General features: G+C 38.3%; 1 protein-coding gene and 1 non-coding gene across 2 annotated transcripts in view; one reads left to right on the forward strand and one right to left on the reverse strand.

Annotated features, from left to right (window-relative positions):
* The window catches only part of DNAH3 (dynein axonemal heavy chain 3), a 169,854-nt gene that overhangs the window by 53,477 nt on the left and 92,356 nt on the right, over positions 1-24,021 (reverse strand). The window contains exons 35-40 of the mRNA XM_063099804.1: positions 23,552-23,663; positions 21,801-22,042; positions 18,774-18,874; positions 17,789-17,894; positions 15,506-15,635; positions 5,334-5,579 (exon numbers count right to left, since the gene is read on the reverse strand). Coding sequence (XP_062955874.1) covers positions 5,334-5,579; positions 15,506-15,635; positions 17,789-17,894; positions 18,774-18,874; positions 21,801-22,042; positions 23,552-23,663 — 937 coding nt within the window. The remainder of the gene's footprint in view (positions 1-5,333; positions 5,580-15,505; positions 15,636-17,788; positions 17,895-18,773; positions 18,875-21,800; positions 22,043-23,551; positions 23,664-24,021) is intronic.
* TRNAN-GUU (transfer RNA asparagine (anticodon GUU)) lies at positions 4,057-4,130 on the forward strand. Its single transcript has one exon. It is a non-coding gene; the product is annotated as a tRNA-Asn (tRNA).

Genomic DNA, 24,021 nt, shown 5'->3' on the forward strand with positions numbered 1-24,021 from the left:
TGACATCTTTCCCAGTGTTATCTGGGGCCAGCTTTTCCTACCTACTTTCTTGGCCACAATTCCGGGATTGGTGTGTGGCTTTCTTTTCTGTAGCCTCAGGCTACAAAAGTTGGGTAATGGGAAACACTCAGTTGTCCTTGCTGGGAAATCTGAACTCTGCACACTCTCTCTGACATTTGGCCAACTTTTCTGAACCATGGGCCCATCCCACTCCCATCCCAGCTACCTACATGCCCCACCCCTGCAAGATTCAGCTCACATCCCTACTCAGCCTAGGGTCTGGAAGATGCAAACCCTGGTAGTTTTTCCCACCCCTACTAAAATCCTTCAGCATTATCAGGCACTTCCATGATTAAGGGTTTCTCTTTTTTGCAGCTGCAAAGCCACCATCATAGTCCACTTTTCTCCACATTGGGGATGACCAGGGAGAACTCTCAGAATCTGGCAACTCACCTCCTTTCCTCTCTGCATCCCTCTTGTCAGGAGAGTGGGGTGGCAGGTTCTGAGTTGGGAAATGTACCATACCAGAATCTTTTGTTTCTCTCCCTGTGCACCACTTTTTAATGTTTAAGGAATTAAGCTGTAATTCTTTCTTTGGTTGTTGCTGGAGAATTTTAGGATTAAAACATTTTTATTTAATTTTATTGGGTATTAAAGAAGGGAGCTTCTGTTATCCTACGTCACTCTGCAACTTTACTTAAAAGTCAATCCATACAACATTTTTAGAAAGCAATCTGCCACTATGCTTACAGAGCTACAAAAATGTTCTCTACTCTAAGTCAGAAATCCCATTTGTGGGAATTTATCATAAGGAACTAAGTCACAATGAAAATAATCTGTACACATGAGCATACAACACCATCTGTGATAGCAAAGAAATAACTTACATGTCCTGTGCTAGTAACCAGTAAAAATTCTAAGACAGATGGAATATTTTTCATTCATTAAAATAATGGTTGTGTAAACTAAGTATTAACATAGAAAATGCTTTTAAGAAACAATGGCAGATGAAAATAGAATAAAAAATGGAATATATACCATTATGGCAACTATGTAAAAAGATGAATGCAGGTGAACAAGCAAGGGAAAATATTTTTTGAAAACTGACATACCTGTGATAGGATGGTATGAACAAAGAGATGCTTTTTGATCATTTTTCTTTAATAGACTTAAATTGCTTTTACAGTAAAAAAGGGAACACGGAAAGCATAAGTCAGTAAAGTGTTTTTCCCCCTTCCCTTGCTGATGTTGAGCTAGAGCTTATTGGGGACTTCATTCAGGAACATTTAGGCCAGAGAGAAAAGATTTAACTGAGTAAAAGTGGATTTACCAGCTGTGTGACCTTGGCCAAGGTTGCCTTTTGCACATATGTAAAATGGGTCTGATTTTATGTTGAGCTTAGAAAAATCACTGTAGAGAGTAAACAAGATACACATACCTAGCATTTAGCATAGCACATAGAAAGGCAGGAGGTAACATTTAGATCTAGTCTCTTTGATTCTCACCAGAGTAATATCTCCTGTTCTCTCTGCGTTGTGATTATGACTATAACTCAGATTCTGGTCAGGGTGCAAGGGTGGAAAGGAGAGAATAGCAGAAATCCAGGAAGACATATAACTTCTATTTCCTCTGACTACACCCCACCCAGATCTGTTTTCCTCTCCTCCACTTGGAGAATAAGGTGAACTTCTCAACTGAGAAGTGAATGACTTTTCAAAGGGCACACAATACATGGGTAAAAAAGAGAAATTTAGCACTTTCTAGACAAATAAATCCCTGGATTGACAAATAAGGATCTATGTCAGATGGTGTGAACCCAACCTTGAGAGGATCTCCCAAAGTTCTGCTTGCTTTCTTTAATGTACGCTCCCCGATGTAGTTCCTCCAGCATTTATTTGAGATATTTATTTATGCCATGTCTCCTAGATCATGAAAAGTCCAGAAAATAATGTTCCATGAAATCAGGGATGGCCTTTCTGGAGCTCTCAACATTAGAATTTTAATCCTGAGCCTTTGTGCAAAGGCTAAAAAGGCATGTTAATCTTTTAAAGATGGTTATAAGAAAGTACAATCAAAGCTGGACACAAGAGGCCACATTTTACATAATTCCATGAATGAGTGTATGAAATGTCCAGAAAAGGCAAATCTATAGAGAGTAGATTAGTGGTTGACTGCGGCTGAGAATGGGAACAGATACTAATTAAAAATAGGCACCAAGCATCTTATTGGGGTGATGAAAATGTTCTAAAACTGGACTATGGTGATGGTTGCACAACTAGGTAAATGTACTAAAACCCACTGATTTGTACAGTTAAATGTGTAAATTTTATGGTATGTAAATTATATCTCCATGAAATTGTTATATATATAAGAAAGCATATTCAGCACTTAAAAACATAACATACCTTTTGATTCAAATGGGCTCTGGCTAGGAGCTTCCCAGTTTCCCTCTAAGATAATTACAAAGGCACAGGAGAAGAAAAAAGGAATGATGTTGCTGAAAACAAAAGCTAAAAGGATCTGGGCAGAATCTCTTCTAATTAGAAAGCAGATGAGCTGGATTGAGAAATCTTCAAAAGATTGCATGAGGAAAGACAGACAAATCTGCAGGGTCCCTCCCCAGTGGCCGCCTGGAGACTCAGGCTGCATAGTGCACAGAAAATCAGTCAGCCGTTCATCAGCCAGCCAGGTGCTGATCTGGGAGGACTGTCTCATCATCTTTTCACCCCCCTTGGTAGGCCATCTTTCTAGAGCTGAGAGGGTAGCAATGAGTAAGAAGGAGGTGATCGTGGCTCCTTAAATTCAGTGAGGTGTGACCCTCCAAAGAGAAGAGCCACGGAGCCCCTCTGCTGATGACACAAATAGAAAAGGCTGCTTTCAACAGACCGCATTAGTTGATCACATGTGGTCACTGGGTCTTGCCATCCCATTGCTCCTTCATCTAGAGCAGAGTTCACAGTGTTTGGTTCACCGTAAAGGTGTTCTATGAATATTATTTACTTGGATGAATTCCAAAAGCAGTAAGGATTTTGAAAACTAGCAGGAAGAGAGAAGTATATGTTTACCATGAAGATAAAAGTAAAGCTTAACTTTCCATGGACATGTCCATGTTGGTCACTTGTGTCGTTTCAGTCTTACCAACAGTCTTTTCTGAACCAAACCTACTTTTAAGTAGAGTAGCTGCTGTGAAAGAAGATAAATGAAGAAGCCAGTGTGCAGTGCATGCTGAGAATGATGGTCTCTCTAATGCCACATTGGCTGAGTAGGACACGGAGGCAGGAGATGAGGCCATCACAGCAGACAGAAGACATTACGGGGGAAAGTGGGAGCTGTGCTCATCGCTGGGGGAATGAAGGATGTCGTCACAAACTGGACCAAGATTGGGGTCAAGGGCAACTCATGTCCCATCTCTGTGGACACAGAGCATGAACAGATTGATCTAAAAAGATGAGGAAAGCAGAAGACAACATGTGGAACCTGTGAGAAAATACTGCAATGTACGGGAACATGACATGGAGATTAGCCTGAAGAATATGTCTCTGAAACTTGTTTAATGTGGGATTTTAAACCAAATTTACTCAGTAAGGTACAGAAATACATCAAAGTAGAAAGGGAAAGCTTTAAGGAGAAAACAGACTGAGATGTAAAGGCACAACGAGATACAAAGTGAGATGAACGATGTAACAGAGATGATGATGATGGCAGCAATAAAAATTGCTAGTATTTATTTAACACTGTCTACATGCTATGCTTTATTCTAAGTATTTTTTAATCCTCACAAGAACAACACCATGAATGTGTTCTATTATTGCCCCCATTTGATAACTGAGGAAACTGAGAGGGGTTAAGAGAGTTCCTTAAGTTCACCAACTAGTTAGTGCTGGAGCCAGGATTTGAACTCTGACATTTTATTCCATGGCTTCTGCTTTTAATCTTTACACTAAGAAAGAATGGCAAGGAAACAAAAGAAACAAAAGCAGAACTGAAATCAGTTAAGGTAGTAAAGAGAATAGCTGCAGTTGTACATGGCTGATACTAAAATGAAAAGACTGGGCTGGCCGGTTAGCTCACTTGGGAGAGCATGGTGCTGTTGACACCAAGGTCAAGGGTTCAGATCCCCTTATTGGCCAGTGGCAAAACAAAACAAAACAAAACAAAACAAAACAAAACAAAACCCAACAAAAAATGAAAAGATCACCTAGAAAGGGCAAAAACACAAAAACAAGGAAAGAGGAAATGATAGATATGGAAGCCAAAGAATAAAATCTTTCTTTGCTGACTGAAAGGTAAATCTTATGTTATGTATATCTCACCATAATAAAAAAACAAACAAAATCTTCCAAACCAAGAAAAAAAAATGAATATGCCACTATCTAACTAATGAATTGATACAGGGCCTCCATGCAGTCACCTGACAGATGACCATGCATCACGTGAAGTGTGCCAGGCATGCAGGGGAAAGGTGTGTGGGTTGGGGAGCAGTGACACCTGCTTCATTGTTCTGTTATTGTGACAAATTTTAAAAAAGAAAAAAATTTCAAACACATGGAAACACTAGAAGCATTGTACAGTTAACATATGTGTACCTGCCTCCTACATTTTACCATTAGCTTTTTACTTCTTTTATTACATACCTACTCATCCTCTATCCATCCATTAATCCATCTTTTTGTTTGAACATTTCAAAATAGATTGTAAACATCTATATACTTCCCCATGAATAGGGTTCAGTATTTGTTTATGTGCTTTTTTCTTTTGATATAAAACTTACATACAATGGAGTGCAGCATACATTCACTAAGTTTTGGCACATACACGTATCTGTGTAGCCCAGATCACTCTTAATACATGACACATTACTATCAGCCCTGGAAGTTCTCTCATGGTCCTTCATATCTTTTTTTTACAATCACAAAAAACTATTTGGAAGGTATTTACAGTATGATCTTTTTTTATGTATAGAAATATAGAAAAAACAAAAGAAAAAACATAAAAAGTGATATTTCTAGATAGCGGGATTACCATTGATTTTAATTTTCTTCTATTCCCTTCTCTGTATTTTCTGAATTTGGGTAATTTTTGCAAAAATAAAGCTGTCATATCATTTTTTTCTTAATTGAAAAAGCAGTTAAATATCCCCTAAGACCCTGCCTTTAGGACCATCTATCTCTTACATACATGGGCTAGCTCTGAAGAAGTGGACCCGTCTAGGAAAGCTACAAAATCTTCCTTGGCTTTTGTAAAGGGCTTATGTGGTTCACACATTCTGGTTGGGTTTAAAACACATGATTCAAACTATTATAGTAGGAAATAACAAACAGGTACTAAATTACCTCTTTCTGGAAAGATGTTGTTTTTGGTGAGTTTGACACTTTTGGGCCTTGGGTGGTTATCATCCATGCCCGTGATCAGGTTGCGGAAAAACAGATCAAATTTCTTTCTGCAGTCCGCGTTGATGGTGCCAGCCACGGTCCACACCAAGGAAAAGAGGAATAGTCCTTGCAGCCAGAGGAAGATCTGTTGACTTGACAGACCTTCAAATAATTCAGTTTCCTCCTCTTCTATTTCCCTTATTTCATCTAAAAGTGATAAAAGAGAACCTCAGGACAAGGTGCAGAATGCCACAGGTGAAAGATGTGAACTGGCTGGTTTTGTCTACGAAGCGCCTGGGGCGGCAGGTGATAATGGCTGAGTGCCCATCACCTGCCAGATCCTTTAGCACATACATTTTTTTTTTCCATTAAGGTAAAATATACATAACGTAAAACTTACTATCTTAACCATTTTTAAAGGTACAGTTCAGTGGTATTAAGCACATTTGTACTGTTGTGCAACCACCACCATCATCAATCTCTGGAACTCTTTTCATCTTGCAGAATTGAAGCTCTGTACCCATTAAACAATAAGTCCCCATTTTCCTACTCCCCAATCCCCTGGAAACCAGCATTCTATTTTCTGTCCCTATGATTTTGACTACTCTAGGTACATCATAGATGTAAAATCATATAGTCATTTTGTGACTGACCTATTACACTTAGCATAATGTCTTCAGGGTTCATCCACAGTGTGGCACGCGTCAGAATTTCCTTTCTTTTTAAGGCTGAATAATAGTCTATCATACGATTAGAACACATTTTGTTTATCCATTCATCCATTGATAGACGCTTGGGTTGCTTCCATATTTTGCCTATGGTGAATAAGTTTGCTATGAATATGGGTGAATAAATATCTGAGTCCCTGCTTTTGATTCTTTTGGGTATATACTCAGAAGTGAAAATGCTGGATCATATGGTTAGTCTACGCTTACTTTTTTGAGGAACCACTAAACTATTTTCCATAGCAGCATTCCCACCAACAGTGCACAAGTATTTCTCCACATTCTTGCCAACACTTTATTTCTTTTATTTTTTTATGGTAGCCATTCTAATAGGTGTGATGTGGTATCTCTTTATGATTGCAATTTGCATTTCCCTAACGATTAGTGATGTTGAACCTCTTTTTATGTGCTTATTGGCCATTTGTATATCTTCTTTGGAGATATGTCTTTCTCATTTTTGAATTGTGTTCTTTGTATTTTTGTTGCTAAATTTTAGGGGTTCTCTATATACTCTGAATATTAATCCTTTAATAAATATATGATTTGCAAATCTTTTCTCCCATTCTGTGTGGTTTGCCTTTCTCCTCTGTTTTTTTTTTTTTTTTTTGCCTTTCTCCTCTGTTGATAGTGTCTTTCGATGCACAAACATTTTTGATTTTGATGAAGTCTAATTTGTCTTTATGTTGTTGCCTGTGCCTTTGGTATCATACCAATAAATCACTGCCAAATCCAGTGTTGTGAGCTTTTGCCTTACATTTTCTTCTTAAAGCTTTTTATTAAAACTACAATGTTTTAGATCTCATGTTTAGATTTTTCATCCATTTTGAGTTAATTTTTGTGTGTGGTATTAGGTAAAGGTCCGACTTCATTCTTCTGCATGTGGATATCCAATTTTCCCAGCACCATTTGTTGAAAATATTGTCCTTTCCCCACTGAACTGTCTTGACACTCTTGTCAAAAAAAAAAAAAACTTGATTATATACGTGAGGACTTATTTCTGTGCTCTCCATTCCACTGGTTATATATCAGTCTATGCCAGTACCCTACTCTCGAGTACTACAGCTTTTAGTAAGATTTTAAGTCTGGAAGTGTGAGTCCTCCAGCTCTTTGGCTATTTGGGCTCCCTTGTGATTCCATATGAATTTTAGAATAGATTTTTCTACTTCTGCAAAAAATGTCATTGGGATTTGATTTGGATTACATTGAACCTGTTGATGGCTTTGGGAAGTATTGACATCTTAACAATATTGTCTTCCAATGCATGAACATGGGATATCTTTCCATGTATTTACATCTTTAATTTTTTTCAGCAGTGTTTTATAGTTTTCATCATAGAAGTCTTTCACCTTCTTGGTTAAGTTAATTCCTACATATTTTATTCTATGTGATGCTGTTGTAGATGGCATTGTTTTCTTGATTTCCTTTTCAAATGCTCATTGTTAGTGTATAGAAATGGAAGTGATTTTCATATATTGATTTTGTATACTAACACTGCTGAATTCATTTATTAGTTCTACACTTTTGTGTGTGTGTAATCTTTAGGCTTTTCTATCTAAAAGATCATCGCGTCTGCAAACAGATAATTTTACTTCTTTTTTTCCAATTTGAATTCCTTTCATTTCTTTTATCTTGCCTAATGACTCTCACTACAACTTCTGGTGTTATGTTTAATGGAGGTGGTGAAAGTGAGCATCTTTGCCTTGTTCCTGACCTAAGAAGACAAGCTTTCAGTCTTTTGTGATCGAATATGTCTGCGGTGGGTGTTTTATATACGGCTTTTATCACATTGAGGTAGTTTCTTCCCATTCCTAGTTCATCAAATGTTTTTAATCAAAAAGGTGTTGAGTTTTGTCAAATCCTTTTTCTGCATCAATAGAGATGATTGTGTTATTTTTTCTTTATTATGTTAATGTGCTATATTACATTGATTGATTTTCATATGTTAAACCATCTTTGCATACAGGAATGCATCCAACTTGGTCATGAGGTATAATCTTTTTAATATGCTGCTAAATTTGGTTTGCTAGTTTGGGGTTTTTTTTTTTGTTTGGTTTTTTTTTTTTTCCTTTTTGAGGATTTTTGCATCAATGTTTATAAGGGATTTTGGTCTACAGGTTTTTGTTTTGTTTTGATTTGTCATGTGTCTTACAGAGTCTTTGGCTTTGGTATCAGGGCAATGCTGCTCATAGAGAATGTGTTAGGAAGTGTTCCCTCTTCAAGTTTTTGGAAAAGTTTGAGAAGGATTTAAACATTTGGTAGTATTCACCAGTGAAACTGTCAGGTGCAGGGCCTTTCTTTTATAGAAGATTTTTAATTACTGCTGCAGTATCTTTACTAGTTATAGGTTTATTCAGATTTTCTGTTTCTTCATGATTCAATCTTGGTAGGTTTTATCATTCTAGGAATCTGTGCACTTCATCTAGTTTATCCAATTTGTTGACATGCAATTGTTCATAGTACTCTCTTATAAATCCTTTTTATTTCTGTAGAATTGGTAGTAACATTCCCATTTTTATATCTGATTTTAATAATTTGAGTCTTCTCTCAGTTTATCTAGGTAAATGTCAATTTTGTTAATCTTTTTATGAAACAACTTTTGGTTTTGTTAATTTTCTCTATCACTTATTTACACTCTAACCTTTATTATTTCCTTTCTTCTGTTAGCTTTGGGTTTAGTTTGTTCTTTTTCTAGTTCCTTAAGTTGTGCAGTTAGGTTGTGGATTTGAGATCTTTCTCTTTTTTACTGTAAGCATTTAAAGCTATAAATTTCCTCTGTAGCATTGCTTTTGCTATGCCCCATAAGTTTTTGGTATGTTGTGTTTTCACTTTTCATTCATCTCCAAGTACTTTCTAATTTCCCTTGTGATTTCTTCTTTGACTCATGAGTTGTTTAAGAGTATGTTATTTCACTTTCACAAAAATTGGGAATTTTCCAGTTTTTCTTCTGTTATAGATTTCTAATCTCATTTCACTGTGGTCAGAGAAGATACTTTGTATGACATCTGTCTTTCTAAATCTATTGAGACAATTTGCGGAATAACATATAACATAACATCTTAAGTACACATGAGAAAAGTGTGCATTCTGTTGTTGTTAGGCAGAGTGTTCTGTACATGTCTACTAGATCTAGTTGGTTTATTGGGTTGTTCAAATCCTCTGTTCTCACTTATCTTCTGTCCAGGTGTGTGTTCTATCCATTACTGACAGTGTGGCTTTGAAGTCTTCAATTACTGTAGAACTAACTGTCTATTTCTCTCCCCAATTCTGTCAATTTTTGTTTCATATATTTTGGTGGTCTGTTATTAGGTGTGTAAATGTAATTGTTATATCTTTTTGCTCTATTGAATCTTCTATTAATATATAATTCCTTCTTTGTCCCTTATAACCTTTTTTGATTTAAAGTCTATTTTGTCTGATATTTTCTGATATTGGCATACCTACCCCAGTTCTCTTTTTTTTACTATTTGTATGGAGTATCTTTTTCTATCCCTTCACTTTCATCCGACTTGTGTCTTTATATCTAAAGTGAGTCTCTTGTGCACAGCATAGAGTAGAATCATGTTATTATTTTAAAAAATCTATTTGGCCAATCTTTGCCTTTTGATTGGAGAGTTTAATTCATTTACATTTATATATATTTAAAGTATTACTGATAAGAAGGGTCGTACTTCTGACATTTCTCTATTTGTTGTCTTATTGCTTTTTTTGTCCCTTATTTCCTGCATTGCAATCTTCTTTTTTGTTTGGTTGAATTTTTGTAGTAAAACATTTTAATTCCCTTTTCATTTCTTTTTGTGTATATTTTATAGCTATTTTCTTAATGGTTATCATAAGGATTACATTTAACATCCTAAAGTTATAACACTTTAATTTGAATTTATTTCAGCTTTAGTTCAATAACAAACAAAATTTCTGTTCCTGTACAGCCTTGTCCACACCCTCTTTCAGCTCTTGATGTCACAACATTATGTCTTTATCCATTGTGTATCCATAAACATAGACTAATAATTGTTTTTTAATGAATTAATCTCTTAAATTATGTAGAAAACAAAAAGTGAAGGTATAAACTGAAGTTACAACAATACTAGCTTTTATCATTGCCTATGTATTTACCTTTACTGAGCTCTGTCTTTCTTCATATAGCTTCAAGTTACTATCAGGAATCTTTTCACTTCAATCTGTAGGACTCCTGTTAGCATTTCCTGCAGAGCAAAACTAATGGTAATAAATGAACTTACTTAGTTAAATTTATCTGGTAATGTCTTAATTTCTCCCTCACTTTTGTAGGACCGTTTTGCCGGTTATACAATTCTTGGTTGACAGTTTTTTCTTTCAGTACTTTGAATATATTAGCTCACTGCCTTCTGTCCTCCAGGATTCTAATGAGAAATTTGCAGAAAATCTTACTGAGGATTCCTTGTATGTTGAGTCACTTCTCTCTCATTGCTTTCAAGATTCTCTTTGTCTTTGGCTATCAACAGTTTGATTATAATGTGTCTTGGTGTAAGTTTCTTTTAATTCCTGCCACTTGAAGTTTATGGAGCTTCTCGGATGTTCATATTCACATTTTTCATCAAATCTGGGTTTTCAGCTATTATTTCTTCAAATACTTTTTCTGCCCTTTCTCTCTCTCTCATCTCTCTGAGATTCCAACAGTGTGTGTGTTGGTCTACTTGACAGTGTCTGGAAGATCTCTTAGGCTCTGTTCACTTTTCTAAAATCTTTTTTATTTCTGTTCCTCAGACTTGATAATTTCAATTGTTATATCTTTAAGTTCACTATTTCTTTTTTTTTTTTTTCTATTTCAAAGGCTCAAATCTGCCTTTGAATCCTCTAGTGACTTTATCATTTCAGTCATTGTAGTTTTCAGCTCCAGAATTTCTTTTTGGTTTCTTTTTAGGTTTTCTATCTCATTACTGATATTTCCATTTTGTTCATACATCATTTTCTTGACTTTCTACATGTCATGTTTAGTTCTCTGAGCATTTTAAAAGACAGAGGTGTTAAAGTCTTTGTCTACTGGTCCACCGTCTGTTTTTTCTCTAGGACAGTTTCTGTCAGTTTAGTTTTTTTCTTTGAATGAATTACTCTTTCCTGTTCCTTTTACACTCTGTGACTTTTTTTTTCTTCTGAAAACTGGACATTTGAATCTATCATTCAACATGGTAACTTTCAAAATCAGATTTTCCCTCCTTCCATAGGGTTTGCTATGTTGTTTTTGTTGTTTGATTGTTGTCAGCTTTTCTGTTCTGGGGATTAGCTTGAGATGTAAGCTTAAGGTCCTCTCAGATTTTTTCTGAGGTCACACCTTTCCTTGGCCATCTGTGGTGCTTTTCTAAATTCTCATGTATATGTGATTGTTTCTAAATGTCCTGGTCCTTAAATGTCTGGTTCCCAAAAGTGGAAAAATAGAAAAAGAGGAACAAAAGGTGCTGGACCTTTAAATTTCCCAGAAGTTGCTTCATCTTGAGGTGGTGGTGCTTGTAATCATGGGGAGAAGGACTGCAACAATGGCTGCCTGCTTCTGCATCTATACCTCTACAGTCAGAAGCAGCAAATGGTAATCAGAACACAGATCCTTGATCTTTGGAGGACAGGGTCCTTATTGCCCACCCTGGCTCCCACAAGCAGTGTGCAAGCTGCTCCTAGAACACAGGCAGGGCTGCCTATTTCAGCACTGAGGGCTGGAGGAAGTGTAGCTGCTAACATACTAAAAGTTGAAATTGACCAAAATTAACTTAATTCTCTGATAGTTGTAAGCCTTGGAATAGACCCCAGAATTCCAAAATAGTTACACCAGGCAGATTCTGCCAATACAATTGTTGTCTAGATGAGAAGACAGGCTCCTAGTACTTCCTCCTTTGGCTTCTTTCTAGAATATTCTCTAGCCACATACATTTTATTTAACTTTTATTTTTTAGCTGCCAGCACAAACATCAAGATGAGAAGACAGGCTCCTGGTGCTTCCTGCTTTGGCTTCTTCCCAGAATATTCTCTATCCACAAAAATTTTATTTAACTTATGTAACAACTTATGAAAGGGGCGCAGTTATCTCCATTTTATAGATGAGTCAATTAATGTTCAGAAAGGCCACAGGTCACATATCTTGGATGTAGTAAAGCTAGGATTTGAATCTAAACCTGGCTCCAAGCTCTTTACCATTTCACCAGTGCTTTTCAAAATTTAATGTGCACACAAATTACCCAGGGACTTGTAAAAATGCAGATTCTGATTCAGTTGATCTGGAGCAGGGCCCAATATCCTCCTTTTCTATTGAACTCTCAGGTGATTCCAATGTTTCTGGTCCTTGCTCTTTGAAAAGCAAGACAGTACAGTACACTTTCCTCATCCAGGAAAGAGGATAAGCCCAAGAAAAAAACTGAGAATTGGATAAAATTTATCTTCCAAATGCTCTCCCTACCCTTTTAGCACTCCTTCTCCTCCCATGAGACACTTTTTTCTACCTATGCTATCCATAGTTGCCCAGGAATCTGCTGCAGTGCATCATCTGGGTCTTCCAGCCTTAGTCAGTCCCTATGGTCTTTCTGCTCCTTCTCCTCTCAGCAGCACATAAAGGTACTTGATGTTACTCTACAGTAACAATGAGCACCCCTAGTGCATATATCTTGGTTCCTAAATCCTACTCTTCAATATAAAAAGCCAGGGCTCCTTAGAGAAGTGGTTAATTACAGGGCTAAGCCAAAGGAAATGCAAGATGAGCCTGGTGCCAGAAAATAAGAACATACTTGAAAAAGGATGGGCTTACTGAAAGGAAACAGGAGCCAACATAAAGGAGCTATCAATGGCCAAAGCTAATTGAGCAACAAAGTAAATTATTATAACATTGTATTATAACCTATAGAATAAAATAAATATCCATGAGTCCATACTTTGATCAATAAACAATAAGTAAACAAATAGGGAAGAGAAGCATTTATTCCTTACAGAAAAAGTCTAATTAGTAAATGTAGAAGAAATAGAAATAGAAAATTACCATTAGCCAAACACCACCATAATAATTGTTATAGGCAAGATGCACCAATGGATGCTAAAATCAGTGGGTGTAAGTTTGAGGAAAAATAGAGTATTTGCATTTTCCAAGAATCTTCCCCCAAGATATTTACTAAATGTAAAGGGAAAAAAATAGTAACATGACAGTGAAGAAATGTGACTCTGACCAAAGTTAACTTTGTTTAGGGCCTCCACTGGTAATAAGACATATACATCATCACTTCTGTGGTATTCTTGCTAAAAACGTATAACCTCAATCTAATGATAAGAAAACATGAAGTAAAGTTAAATTGAAAGGCATTCTGTGAAATAAGTGGCCAGTACTTATCAAGTGGCAAGGTTGTCAAAGACAAGAAAAGACTGAGGAATTAGAGGAGACTGTGGAGAAGCAACAATTAAATGTGATGTGGCATTTCAAGTCAGATCCTGGAACAGAAAAAGGAGATATGCTTATGTAGCCAAGCACAGAAAGAGAAATACTGCATGTCCTCATGCATAAGTGAGAGCAGAGAAGGAAGGAAGGAAGGAAGGAAGGAAGGAAGGAAGGAAGGGAAAGAAAAGAAAAGAAAAGAAAGACCACAATAATATGTGGAACTTTCAGAAGGAGAGAACAGACCTATGGTTATTAGAGGTGGGAAAGGGGGAGCGGGAAGGGGTTAGGGTGAAATTGAGTAAGGGACAAAAATAATAATTATGATTTATAATGATAAACATACTAATAATATTGATTTGATCATCATATTTTGCACACAAATACTGATAGTCAACTCTGTACCCCATAAATATGTATAATCAATTGTTTCAATTAAAAAATAGTAGCATAAATACTCATACAATACCTTCCCAAAGCATTTGTTCAATAAACAATTATTCAAGCTGAATAAAGAAAAAAGTAAAGAAAAAAGAAAAGGGACATTTGCAGAAAAACTGATGCAACTCAAATAAAGTCTATAGTTTAGTTAGTAGTATTGTACCAATAGTGATTTCCTTGTTCTGATAATTGCACCATAAGATGTTAACATTAAAGAAAGCAAGGTGAAGGGTTTATGTGACTCTGCACTCTTTTTGCAACTTTTCTGTAAGTGTAAAATTATTTCAAAATAAAAGGCTAAAAAATGTATTTAGCATTCCTTACCTCAAGACCTTGTTAATCATAGCTATAATGTTCTTGCATTTTAACACTCATAGAGTAAAAATTTAGAGCTCTGAAATCAGATACATGTGTATTCAAACCTAGTCCCCAGTTGTTAGTGTCATGTGCATTAGAACACTCCTGAGAAATTTCATAGCTATAGATTTGGAAAGGCAAGAGATGAGGTCACTGGGGACCAGTAAGTCCATTTCTCATGCTGGTGCCTTCTTTCCTGAGATACTACACAAGGACAATAGATGGGGCTTAGAAAAATATGCAAAATTTACAAATAATAATGCAAATATATGGTATTGTATGCAATTGGTGTGCTTCTGAAAAAATTGCCTCCAAATTTATTTTTTCATTTTGGTGGCTTGCCTGTACAGGGATCCAAACCCTTGACCTTCGTGTTATAACACCATGTTTTAACCAATTGAGCTAACTAGTCAGCCCTTAATATTTGAAAATCAAATAGTTTTTAGAAATTTTCCACTTAACTGTTGACCATGTTACATTTTTAATCTATACCTTCAATGCCTTTGGAAGAAATGGGCTGACAAAACATGTCCATGTACCAGAAGTTGTAAAGATTCATCTTGAGTTTAAATTATGTGCCATCTTGAAAATGAAATAGCATCCAATAAAAGTTCTTCAAATGGACACAACTATTGTCATTTCCAGTAGAATTCAGTGAAATTCGATACGCATGAAATTTGATTTATGTTATAGATATATCTGATTGTACCTTGGGAAGTACATAAATCATAGAACCATTGGTTTAAACGTCCTGAAGAAGTTTCCTAGTTTTGGAGACTAATGTTTTTAGTTCCCTTATAGTGTATCTATGTGTTTTGTGAATTCAGATTTTGTAACGTAAATTTTGTTAACATGTGCAAACTTCTAATATATTTTTTTCAGAATATTTTTCTTTCTGTATCATCTAAATTCATCTCCCTCTGGGATGTCCCTGTGAGATAAAGAGGGACAGGAATTATTATTACTCCCATTGCATGGATGAGAAACCTTAGACTGACTAAGGATGAGGTAATTTACAAAAGAACACCCCCAAAACTCAATGTCAGATCAATGTTAAATACAGACTCTTTCTACCAACTCTACTATCTATACTCCAAAGGCTTGCTTGTTCTAGACCAAACAGCTAGTCTCATTATAATTCAAGAGGGACAAAATGGGGGTAGGGACAAAAGAAATAGCCAAGGCATAGCCAAGCCCCATGTAGCTTAAGAACCACGGGTAGCACTTACCAAGTAGAGAGGAATACAGTCTCATCATTGAGAAGGCAAGGTGGATGGGAGATGTTTGCACCACAAATTTACAGTGCAGGCGACCAAAATCCAGGCAGGGCTGGACAAGCCACATGAACATGTCATTGACCTGGGAGTAGAAAGCTATGTAAGATTTGGACACATGATAAGAAACTGAGCTGAAGATCAAGAGCTTGATTACCTCGGGAAGCTGTAGATATAGGTAAGATTGCAGATTACTTCTGAGTGTAGGTGCATTGGAGAAAACCCACAGGCACCAAGACCCCTGCTCCAGTTTCCTCCTGAATGGTCCTAAGACTGTGCAGCCCACAGACCATGCTGATTCGGTTTCCCAACCCCATTCCACTGTCCAGAGCTGGATACTGAGAGAGGCGTGGAGATTCTCTAGGCTGGCTATAGGACACACAAAGTAGGTTTAAGACCCAGCGACTGTATATGACTTTACAAATGACTGTTAGACATTTGTAAGTTGGGACTCTCGTATAAAGTGGGGCCATAGAAAGAGCAGAGCTAGGTCTGGGGCTCATTTCAGAAAGCCAGCATATGTGCGTGTGTATTTATATGCTTATTTGGGGGTATATTGATTTTTGTTTCTTGTCTCTGCTCCCAACCCATTTACTCTTTTAAAAAAATTACTTGACTCACTTTTCTCTTCATATTTCAGTGTTTTTCCCTTTTGTTATGCTTTGTTCATGATTCTCACTGTACATTATGTTGAGTTTTGTTTTTTATTTTTGGAAATAGGCAGGCCATTACTAAATACATACATATAGATGTGTAGATATGTGAGTATATATGTGTGTATACATGCATTTATATGCATATGTACTCATGGATATATGGTATATTCATTCAGGCAACAAGTACTTATTGAGCATCTACTGACTGCACTGCAGTCGTGCTGGGTATAAACAATGGACAAGGTTGGCAAAGCCCCTGCCCGTGGTGCTTACAGTCTGAGGGGCAGAGAAGACAGACAATAAATTTCTAAACAAGCAAGAAAATAAAATACTTATAGATCATGAAAAGTACCAGCAGGAAGCAAATTACAATGGAGAATAGAAAGGGTTTAAATAGGGTGGTCAGGGAAGTCTTCTTGGAGGAGGAGCCCTTTATGCTGAGACCTGGATGACAGGGGTGAGACACCCATGAGACAAATTGGGGCGAGACTCCAGGAATAGGAATCAAAAGCTCAAAACCCTTGAAATGGTGAAACCTGGGTTTCTGTTGGAATGAAAACAAGATAGGAGGTCTGGAGGGTAATTAGCTGAGTCTGAGGGAAAGCGTAGGCAGTGAGCTTGCAGAGGCAGGCAAGGCTGGATCACATGTCCCATAGGCCCCAATAGGCAGTTAGACTTTGTGCTAAGGACATTGGGATGTCCCCAAAGGCCTTTAGATGTATGGGGAGTTGGCAGCTATCAGCGTGTGCACACACATGTGTGTGTGTAGAATGGTCCCTGAAAGTGCATGTGGGTATGAATTTGCATAAATGCATATGTTTATATATATTATACATGTATGTAAGTGGTAACAGACATGGGAGCGTCCTACGTAATCCCCTAGAGTGTTTCCACAGTGGGAACAGAGCCCGACTCTGACTCTTCTTGGTGTCCTCAGTGCGATGCTTTCCTTAGGCTCTCTATTAGTGCAGGGGCGGGTAGAAGGCACCAGAGCCCCTTCCCCTTCCTGCTTCCCTGGTCTGAGTGTGCGGTCAGGAACCTGCCATGCCTGAACTTTCCCACCTCTTTTAGGAAGGGAAGAAGGGAACAGTCACTTGTAGTAGCTACAGTGAAAATATGTCAAACTGGTTCGAACTCCCTAGCAGCAGAAGGTCTGCAGTACAGGTCACAGGCACCGGGAGTGGCAGCACAGAGAGGAAGCCAGCTCTTCCCAACTTGGTCCATCTCCAGAGCCGCGTCTAGAGACATTTCTGCTAGTGGGCAATGGGGAAAGGGGTGACTTTCCAGCCACCCCTGCTGAAGAATGCTCCTCAGCACCAGGATTCTCCATGGGAGAGCTGAGGAGTGGTGGATAAGATGGAAGAGGAGGGAGAAGTGACCGCACCACTCTACCCCCACCACGTGGAGACAGCTGGAAAAATGGTGGCCAGCCAGGAAACAAGGTGATTGGGGACAGGTAGGGAATTCCCTGCCCCTTCTTGTCTCCTGGAAAACTGAAGGTGAAGATGTGTCCAGAGGGCCCTTGAAATGACAAGTAGGGAGATTGAGGGGAGGGGAGAAGAAAGGGGCCCGAGGGTTTCACCAATTCCTTGTGCTCCTCAGTGAGGCTGGAGGGCAGGGTGTCCATGTACGAATCCTTTAGGGGCTTCCAGCCCAGCTGATGGGGCTCCATGTAGATCATCCCACACCTGGAAGCACAAACAGAGGCCAGGCTAGGTGCTCCCTCATGTGTACTAGCACCAGCTAACATTTAGCAGCATCTGCTGCACATCGGGCACCATGCTAGGCCTTAATGGATCTTGACAATAACCTTCATCTAACCACGTGGTTTCCCTTATCCTATTCCCCTGGGTTTCCCCACCTCACGTCACATAGCATGTTAAATCTTGTGTTCACCAGCCCCTTGATTTCTTTCATTCTTACATAGTTTTATAGCATTTCTGTTTGTTTCTAAAATGTATATATATTTTTTATTTTAGTCATTTTTAACAATTTATATGGGGTACCATGTTGTAGGTAATATTTGGGGCTTACTTTTATAATAATATTGCTAAGGTTTTTGTCCTTAATGTATTTACTAAGGTTTATCCATATAATTGCACATCAGTACAGTTCATTTGTTTTGAGTGCTATATATAAATCTTATAATTTCTGACTATATTATACTTTTATTAATTCACTCTTGTTAATGGGCATTTAGGCTGTTTCCAAGTGTTGGTTATTGTTGGTTGTGCCACAGTGAGTATTATTGAACAGCTCTCCTATTTCTCATGGGCAAAATCTTCTTTTGGGTATGTACTTAGGAGCAGAATTGCTGGGTCATGGGCATGTGAAGTTCCAACTTTAGGAGATAATGTCAAACTGTTTTTCAAAGTGCTTGCTTGATTTTAGATACCCACCAGCAGTGTGGATTGAGGACTAATTTTATGATGAATGTAAGTGAACAACAAATAATATAGGTGATCTTCTAAGGCTTAATCACACTTGTGGATTTTTAGAGCTTTCTTTCTGGCTTAGGGTTAGTGGGGCCACACCTGTCCCCAGGGTACCAGTGCAAGCTGACTTACCTGCTCACAGTGGCTGGAGAGGCCTGCTCAAGGTCAGCCGGCTCGAAGATCAGACTCATCTTGGGGCTCATCTGGATAATCTCTCCACTCATTAAACACAGCTAAAAGTGCAAAGCAGAGGAGTGGAGAGGGGGCAAAGGGGTTATATTCCATCTGCAAGTGAAAGGCCCCAGTAGAGACGAAGCTTGTTTGAATACATTCCATAAATATTTCTTGAGCACCTACTAGGCACCAGGCACTGTTCTAGGTGCATAGAAAAAAACAGACCGGAGGGGAGGGAGGTTGGGGAGAGGTTGGGTGGAGGACATGGGGAGTAACTGCAAATTGTGGTAATGGGCATGCTGATAGCATTGATCTGATCATCACATCATGGGCACAGGTGGTGATGGTCAGCTTTGTACCCCACAAATATGCATAATCAATAATAAAAAACAGACAAAAATCCCTGTCCTCTTGAGGTTTATATTCAGCTGGGAGGAGACAGATGATAAACAAAATATACAGTACAAGGGCTCTTCAAAAAGTTTGTGGAAGGTTTGTATTATCTTTTAATTCCATTTTCCCATGAACTTTTTGTAGTTCCCTCATATATAAAATGATGAAAAGTGATTAGGAGGAAAATGAAGTAGAAGAGGGGGTTGGAAGACGCTCAGTCATGGCAGGGTGAGCTGCAATATTGAATAGGGAGGTCAGAAAATCCACTGAATCGCACCTTAGATGAAGAATCAAGAAGTTATCAGACATGCCATGTTTCAAGGGCCTGTCCTCAGTGTTTAATGTAGAACTTCCGTTCACGTTCTCACCCTGTTTTATTTGCTCAAGTCTCTCACAAAAGACTCCTTTAAATCCCCTGCAACATGGAATAATCTATGGATGGAGTGACAAGATCTCTCCATAAATCCCTTTTGAAATGGAATGAGAGACCATCAGAAGTGCTAGTGTTCAGCAGGCACAGTCCTGTAGAAAGTCATGCAAATATATAGGACAGGCTTGGAATATACACTCAGTCAAGGGCACTGCTTTCCATTTGCCAATATGGGTTCAAGTGAGATGTTTAAGTCATAAGACGAGGCCTGAGGCTTTGCTCTCAGGGGAGAAGAGGAGACATCATCGATCCTTGCTGTTCATCCCAACTGTGGTTAAAAAATTCCTTGCCATTGTGTGGCCCACATCAAACACATCTTGGAACAGGTTCCTGCACGTATCCCCAGGAAAGTCACAGCTATTATGGGGTGGACACCTGCAGCCCTGTCATCTCTGAATATCAAGAAAAGTAGAATAGACCCAAACCTGTGACTGTAATTTTATGTACACCCAGAGCAGAGAAGAACCATTAGGAAATTCACCAATTATGACTCTCTTTATACTTCTAATCTTAAGACCAACTAATACATTTATACTATTAGTTTATATAATATATTCTGTATCGTGTAATAAAACATTTCTATTTTTATATGTTATACAGTCAAAATTATGCATATGCTATAATTAGTGTAGGTATATAATTTGGATAATTAGGCATTCCATTGTAAAGCATGAGTCACTCTTAGTCTTGTGACATTTAAATACAGTTTGGAAATATATTTTGATTTGATAATGACATATTCCATGTAGGAACTCTTCCTTGAAATGGTAATAAATTTTATTTTATTTCATTTTAACAAATAGTTATATGGCACTTGGTATATGCTGGGCACTATTATAAGCAGTTTGCAAATATTAATTTGTTTAATTTTTCTAACAACATTATGAGGTAGACACTATTATCCCCATTTCACCAGTGATGAAGTTGAGGCATTGAGAGACTGCTTGGCATGTCTGAAGTTAAACAGCTGGTAAGTAGCAGCACCAGGATTTGAACCCCGTCTGTTTGGCTCCAGAGTCCAAGCTCTTTAGCTATCATGTTGACCATGACAGAATGTATTTTCCACAGATCACTACAACAAAACCTCCCATCCCACAGGCACTTTTTCTTTTTTTCTTTTAAAAGATGACCAGTAAGGGGATCTTAACCCTTGACTTGGTGTTGTCAGCACCACGCTCTCCCAAGCGAGCTAACCGGCCATCCCTGTATAGAGATCCGAACCCTTGGCCTTGGTGTTATCAACACCATTCTCTCCCAAGTAAGTCATGGGCCAGGCCCCACAGGCACTTTTTCAATGTGACCTTTCCCACCTCCATCAAGAGACAGATTCTATTTCTCTACTCCCTCGAATCTGGCTGGGCCGTGTGACTTCTTTGACCAACAGAATCCAGAAAAAGTGATACTGTGTTAGTTCCAAGCAAAGTCCTTCATTTCTTGGAAACTTCCAGCTCCTGCCTCTTGCAGGTCAGCCACACATAAGAAGTGCCACTACCTAGAGACCACCAAGTGAGAAGCCCAAGCCATGTGGAGTAGCCTAGAAGATGAGGTGCTATGGGGTGAGGGTGGGGGCAAAAAAAAAATGAATCCCTGACACTGAGTGAAGAAGCCATCTGGGAAATGAGTCCTCCAGCCTCAGCTGCCCCAGATGACAGCATGAGAATTATAGACAGATTGCCCAGCTGAGCCCTTTCAAAATTCCTACTCCATAAATCATGAGAAAAATAAATGGATGTTTTAAGTTATTAAGTACAGCAATAGATAACCAAAACATGGCCTGTATATTAGGTACCATGTACGTGCCATCTCATTTAATTATCAATAACCCTCTTTTATCATCACCTTTTTACAAACGAGGAAGCCGAGGTTCAGGGAAGTTTTGTAACTTGCCCAATACAACACAGCTCATTGCTGAAGCTAGGAGTCCAATCCGATGCCAGCACCAAGGCTTTTAACCACTATACAACATGGTCTCTAGCTTAGCTTACTGACTACAAGTACAAACAGAAGCATAACTCATGAATTCGTAACTGTTATTTTCTTGTGGGGCATTTATTCTTAGTGTAATAAATGTATATCTTTACATAGTTTTGATTAATTACTCACTTCAATAAAAGAGTTTATATCTCACCCATGTAAAAGTTAATTTCAGACTCAACAGCTACCTTTTTATTGTCATCCAGAACAGTGTTCATATTTTCAATCCAAACAGCATCCACTGGTCCATCAAATATAATCCACTTGCGGTCATCAGATATTGAAGACGCTTGCTCCCGGAAAGCATTTGCGAGGACACCATCCGTCCACTCGTGGCTCACTTGGTCAAAGCACCCATACAGCTGCGCCATTGTGATGGCCTTGGGGTTGATGATCTTGTACTCCACGGCAAACTCCTCCATCTGGTTGGCTGGGCAAGAAGGTCCAACATGAGTTACAAAGGCTCTGACGAGACCAGGATGTTAAACAAAATATAATGCCACCTCAAAGACTAACCAACCTTTGTGAACATGCTATCCAAGGAGAGTCCTAATAAAATGTGTGCTCAGTCCTTATAAAGATCGAGATATTTGGATAGGCAATGCTTAAATTTCTGTGTTATTATAGACACCGTACTTTCTTCCGAGCCTCAATTCAAACAGGGCAAATATGCCAGTCAGATCCAGGACTAAAGAAATCTGACAGTGCTTAAAAGAACTTAAGCAGGGCAGTAAAGCCATATTACCAGCCTTCTTTATGATCTGGCTCTCATGGCCCCCTAAGAACCTTGGCTCTGACTTGAGATGAGACAACAGCTGACAGATAAAAGGGTTCTAGAAAATGATGACTTTTCTCTATCTGGAGGGCTAGTTTAGCCCTGAAACCTCTTTATTGACTGCTCAATAAGTGTCATTTGCCCCTGTGAAATGCACACTTTTGGAGTTCTAGGACTCAACCAAGTGATGGACAGCACAGCACATGTATTTAATAATACAAAATGAAGATACTTTTACATGATCCTTCAAAGTAAGGAAAAGCTGGAGTGTGTGAAACATAAACTAAATAAAGATCGATTCCTGCCGAATTTGAGGCAAAGACAGTGGGATACCCTCTTTTTTCCTCATTTAGTTTCTTAAACTATATCCAAATGACAAAATCATTACTTAAATTTGAAATGCCCAAATTAGTTGTTAAGGCTGAGACAGTCCTCAGAACAAAACCTCAAAAATCCAACAGCAACTCAATTATCAAATGTTGTTAGAAAAAATCTTTAAATGAAGTACTTGAAGCAATTATGTACACCCATGCACAACAAGATACTGCTTTTCAAAACCTCAGTCTTGCATTTTACTGAAAAAATCCACACACAATAAACATGGCTTCCATTTGTTGTGTAGGCACTGTGCTAGGTTTTTTACTTGTGTACTCTCTCTTAATTTTCACAACAATCCCATTTTACAGCTGGGAAAACAGAGAATAAGAAAAGTTTAGTCATTTGCTCAAGGTCTGAGTCTGATTCGAAAATGTGAGTTCTTAGCCTGTACCTTAAAAGGAAAGAAAGAAGGGAGGAAAAAAGAAAAAGAGAAGGAAAGAAAAAAGGGAAAAAAAAGAAACCATGCAATAATTTGCTTTTAGGCTAATTTTCTTTAAGCCAATGACAGGAATTTTTCTGTCATTGGGGAACCTTTGGAGAAGCCACTGTTCTGCATTTGAGAAAATTCCTCCAGCCTTAATGACGTGCATACAAAATCCCATGTTAGAAGCCCCCACCCCCACCCTTTATTTTCTGCCTGCAGACATCTGTGAGCTATGTTCTATTTCTAGCTCTGATGTCATGATTCGGGGCTGGCAAAACTAACAGCCTGGCATTATCTCCACGGAGCCAGCCAACTGAGTGGGCAGTCCTGTCCTTCCTGGAAGCCAGGGATGTGAGATTTACCTGCATATAAATCACCCAGAGCTGCGGCCAACACTTTATAAGCAGAAGTCTTGCCACCCATGGGGTCTCCGACAATCATATAGCCATGTCTTACCAACATCATCTCGTAGATCTGGGAGAAGACATTGTATAAAAAATTAATTATTGCAAACCTCCCCACAACGCAAGTCAGTCAGAAGTCAATGAGGAATGAGGGGTCGAAGGGACTCTCACAGGGGACTATAGTTCACCAGAGGTAGAAAATGACCTATTGTTTAAATATCTTTTGGAGGAATGAGTATATGCGTGTGTCTCATATTATCTAAGGGATGGGAACTACTACCTGCTTTGCACCTACCAATGTACTATCAAGCCATCATCCCAATTACTTCACGTAATCTACTCAGGTATCATTAATTACCTTTTACAGGTGGAAACACTGAGTCCAAGAGAGGTTAAGTAACTTGCCCACGCTCATCAGTGGAGAAGTC

Source organism: Cynocephalus volans, chromosome 6 (genome assembly GCF_027409185.1).
Source record: "Cynocephalus volans isolate mCynVol1 chromosome 6, mCynVol1.pri, whole genome shotgun sequence".
Lineage (NCBI taxonomy): Eukaryota > Metazoa > Chordata > Mammalia > Dermoptera > Cynocephalidae > Cynocephalus > Cynocephalus volans.